Genomic DNA, 4,985 nt, shown 5'->3' with positions numbered 1-4,985 from the left:
CTGTCATTATTTTCATTTTCTCAGTCACCGTTTCTCCTATACAAAGAGACTGTCATTACTATAGTAAGAAGCTCCTCTAGGAGAAGGACACTCCAAAATCTTATCTGGGTAGTGCCATAGTCCCTGTACCATGGTCTTCCAATGTCTTGGGGTAGAGTTCTCTTGCTTAAAGTACACCCAGGCACACTATTCTGTCTTATTTCTCTTCGTTTTTTTAAGGTTTTATAGTTTATATATCAAAAATCTATTTCACTGTTGTTATTGCTCTTAAACTACTTTATCTAAATTATTTACTAATTCTCTTGTAGTTTATTTATTTCCTCATTTCCTTTCCTCACCCGGCTTATTTTCTCTGCTGGACCCCTTGGGCTTATAGCATCCTGCTTTTCCAATTAAGACTGTGGCTTAGCTAATAATAATAATAATAATAATAATAATAATAATAATAATAATAATAATAATAATAAATGATGATGATGATGACATTTACTCATCAGTTTTACTCACCCGAATATCCTTTAGACACCCTTGCCAGCTATTCAGTAATAGTCTTCCTATCATACCACACAATCTAATCTTTATTCCCACTATCTCGTAGCTCCTTTCCACTCCAGAACTTAATTTTCATTCCTAATACCCTCAGCTGAGCATTTGACTATTTGTCTTTTTATAGTACTTATTATTTCAATTCAAGGCCTTTTCAGCTTGTCTTCTTATTACCTTCATTCAAGAACTATTCATGAAACTCTCATCAAAAACCCGACTAATGCTTTTGAGATTAATAATTCAAATCCCATGAAACATGTGAAAATATATTTTTGGGTTTTTACTTTCTGAAACTAATCAGTTTCCTAGAGCTAGAGCCCAAAAAAGAACTTTTATTTTTTAGATTCAGGACAATAAAAGCACCACCTTTTGTGTTTCAGCTTCTACAGAGTCAGTTAAACAAGTTGGACCCTAGTCTCATGATTCATGGTTACATGAAGCAGGAAGATACTACGCCACAAAAATCAACAGAATGTACTGCCGCCTTTAGAGGAGAGAGATGTAACTTTCTGAATTTGTCAAGTGTTACATATTAGATATCTATCCATTTGGTTTAGTTCATAACAACTTGAGTAGGTGGCAACTAGAGTAAACGCACTGTGCAATTGATATCTTTAATTATATATATATATATATATATATATATATATATATATATATATATATATATATATATATATATACACATACATACATACATATAAATATATATATATATATATATATATATATATATATATATATATATATATATTTGTACATTCCCAGTTTCAAATAAAGTATGCGTAGCCCTTTATATACCATTTCATTCAACAAATTGCCCAAGCTACTAAGAGTGTTTGCAAAGTCGCAGCCCTGTCCGTAAAAGAAATATTAAAAATTATAGAAAATTACTTTCAATAATTAATGTTTTTCCACCTCCAATAATAATAACTTAGTTTCATGTACATAGGTCCTAAAAAGAATGAATTTCAATTCTCACTATTACATATGCATAAAAATCGCATAAGCACACGCAGACACACAAATAAATGTGTATATATAAATGTATATCATCATCATCTCCTCCTACGACTATTGTCGCAAAGGGCCTCGGTTAGATTTCGCCAATCGTCTCTATCTTGAGCTTTTAAATCAATACTTCGCATTCATCACCTACTTTACGTTTCATAGTCCTCAGCCATATAGGCCTGGGTCATTCAACTCTTCTAGTGCCTTCTGGAGCCCAGTTGAAAGTTTGGTGAACTAATCTCGGTTAATATACGATGCTCTAATTTCTAGCGAAACTGAAATTCGCTATGAAAAATAGAAGAGTGCTGGCTAGTTTTCTCTATATGTTTAAAAGGGGCTGGGGCATAATAACTTACATATCGGTCTATCAAAATGTGAAGTATGTTTTTCATTCTAAGTCCATTGTTTACATCTGAGAGACCGAAGGGGACTTATTGCGCATGCGTTTATTCCTATGGTTTGGGGAGCTTTCTGTGTATTTACAATGACGTATTTGTCAGGTGGGTTTTTTAAACCAATTAACAGCTTGCAAGTACTTCTTCAGAAGTTCCCGGATGTTGTTCTACAACAGCCATTTTTTGCCACCTTCCCCTTCAGTTAAAGTTAGCCACCATTTCGTAAAGACATCTCTCAGAGTGAACTTGAAGGAACCACATCAATGTATTTCAAAATTTAGTGTAATTTCATTTATGTCGGCAATTGATTATGATGGAAATGCTCTCCGTTCAGTGTAAAGCTATTGTTACTCATGTGAAATTAAAAAATAACAGCGAAATAAGGCCTCAAATGTCCGATTCTGACTTAATTTTCAGGGAAGGCCAGAACATTTTCTACTGCAAAACTTTTGTAAAGATTGCAGAGAAAAAAAGGCGATGATGTTAATCATAAGGTAAGGAATTAGTTGTGATTTACTTTTTCATAATGGAAGGATTTATTTGTGATTCACTTTATCATAATCTAATGATTTTTGGGATTTACTTTTAGTTTGGGACCTGGGAAGTGGGGGGGGGGGGCCCGCGTCCGGCTAGCAATTGTGACTTGGGAAGGTTTGTGACTTGGGAAGGGGGGGTCTGGGGGCTTGCCCTCCGGCTAAGAGCTGTGACCTGGGAAGGGGGGTCCGGGCGGCTTGCTCCCCAGCTAGGGGTCCTGAGCTGGAAACTGATAGGTGGGTTTGTTAGGTTCTGTACCCTTTTACATATCTCATAAGTTAAATAATCATGTTTTGGCCTATTTCCAGCCATTTACATGAACCATATTTTTTTCCAACTGGTTATCTTGGGCTTATTTTACATTTCTGACCATTATTATTGCTGCAAATCACTCGTTTATGACATTTCCCCACCCAATAAAAAAACCCGGTTTCCCACTGGGGTCCCCCAAAATTGTCTTTATATAAGGGGGTCCAACAACTCATGAACGGGTGGTTTGCCCCAATAATCATGGTCAGAAACGCATAAAACACAAGATAGCGAGTACGAAAAATATATGGTTCATGTATTTGGCTAGAAATTAAAGTTTCATATATTTACTCTAATCTCTCTTGGGGAGGGCAAAGAGCATGCCCAAACCATATCCATCTACCCCTCACCATGATCTCATCGACAAATGGCACTCGAGTAATCTCTCTTATCGTTTCATTGCTAATCCTATCCTGCCATTTAACCCCCAATATTCTTCAGAGGGCTTTGATCTCAAACCTACGAAATCTGTAGGGTACTTTTATATTGTCATACCATGATTCGTGGCCATACAGTAACACCGATCACACTAAACTGATATATAGCCTGATTTCTATATGTAATTTCAGGTGATTTGAATTCCAAATTTTGCTTAACCTAGTCATCGTCTTATTTGCTCTTTTCAGTCTTTCATTAAACTTCAGTTACAAAGATCCTATATTAGAGATCATAGTTCCTAGCTATTTAAATGATTCTTCTTCAATAACACTTTCTCCTTCCAATGATATTTAATCTTCCATTGTATATTCCGTTCTTATCATATCCGTCTTGCTTCTATTTATCTTGAGCCCAATACCATGTGATATTTCATGTATTCTAGTGAGCAATTTTTGCAAGTCCTGTGGCGTTCTGTTAATAAAGAGAGCATCATCAGCATACTCTAGGTCAGTTAATTTCCTATTACCAATCAGTCAAATCCTTCTCCGCCATTCCCAACTGTTCTATGCATTACAAAATATGCGAGGAGGATAAACAACCGAGGCGGCCCGTTTCGTCAATAGTCATAGGAGGAGATGATATATATATATATGTGTGTGTGTGTGTGTGTGTGTGTGTATATATATGTACGTATGTATGTGTGCGTTCGTGTGTATGTGTATATACATGACTAGTTAAATGTACACACACACGCACACACACAAACACACACACATACAGTATATATATATATATATATATATATATATATATATATATATATACAGTATATATATATATATATATATATATATATATATATATCGTATACATGTGTATATGTATCTATAGGAGTGGCAAGACTTGGATCTCGGAATCTTCGGAGGAACTCCTTTTTACTCAATTTCATATGAAGATTGGCAACTAAATAATCAAATTCTGAGAACAATGCCTTCAGTAACCTTCAGCTTTAGTATTATTAGTAATAGTAGTAGTAGTAGTAGTAGTAGTAGTAGTAGTAGTAGTAGTAGTATGGAGTTTGCCTCCTTTAAACACTGTAGTTAATGCCCATATGTGTGTATGTATGTACGAAGCTTTTGTGTGCTTTTATGTCTGAAATATAACTGTGAATATGCAAATGTCTGTATATTTGCAAACGTGACTCAATTTGTGTGATATTAATTATATCGCTGGACACATAAATGTGACACTGATATAATAACAGAACGATAATGACTAGTTTTTCATCGAAATGTCTCTTCGTCCCTATTCCCATTTCGAAACTAAATAAAAGCCTAATAATTTCAGCTATTGATACTTCCAAACACTAATGAGTTTTATTGAATGGACATTCAAATAAAACAGTAATTATAGACTAATTAGAACATTCAAAAGTGAATATGAAAGCCATAATTGATAATAACTGTTAATTAATTAACCGTTGATTAACATGAAAAAATCTTCCAAATTAATTTTGAGTATATCATACCGTAAGTGACTTTAATTATCAATTCATTCTCTCATTATAGCCATTATTTTTTATCCAAATAAATCGGTGAAATGTTATAACAGAATATTGCATTTCTACGGAATATCAATTTAATTAATTCCTGATAAATTTATATATATTTTTTTATTTTATATTTTATGAATGTAATAAATTCCCTCCCCCTACATATTTTATTGATTTGTCATGCGGTTGGTGAGAGTATTACAAATCAGTATGGGATAACTGGGATATTTAATGATTAGTTATCATCTTTTCTGTTTTAT

At 33.9% G+C, this 4,985-nt stretch overlaps 1 protein-coding gene across 3 annotated transcripts in view; it reads left to right on the top strand.

Moving 5' to 3' along the window:
* The window catches only part of LOC137628974 (uncharacterized), a 19,639-nt gene extending 18,406 nt beyond the window's left edge, over positions 1–1,233 (top strand). For all 3 annotated transcript variants that reach the window (XM_068360230.1, XM_068360229.1, XM_068360228.1), the window contains one exon: positions 927–1,233. In XM_068360230.1, coding sequence (XP_068216331.1) covers positions 927–1,082 — 156 coding nt within the window. In that variant the 3' untranslated portion in view covers positions 1,083–1,233. The remainder of the gene's footprint in view (positions 1–926) is intronic.
* Positions 1,234–4,985: the final 3,752 nt, after the last annotated feature.

This window comes from Palaemon carinicauda, chromosome 37 (genome assembly GCF_036898095.1).
Source record: "Palaemon carinicauda isolate YSFRI2023 chromosome 37, ASM3689809v2, whole genome shotgun sequence".
NCBI lineage: Eukaryota > Metazoa > Arthropoda > Malacostraca > Decapoda > Palaemonidae > Palaemon > Palaemon carinicauda.
The sequence above is the reverse complement of the archived record's forward strand: the minus strand, read 5'-3'. Positions and strand labels throughout refer to the sequence as shown.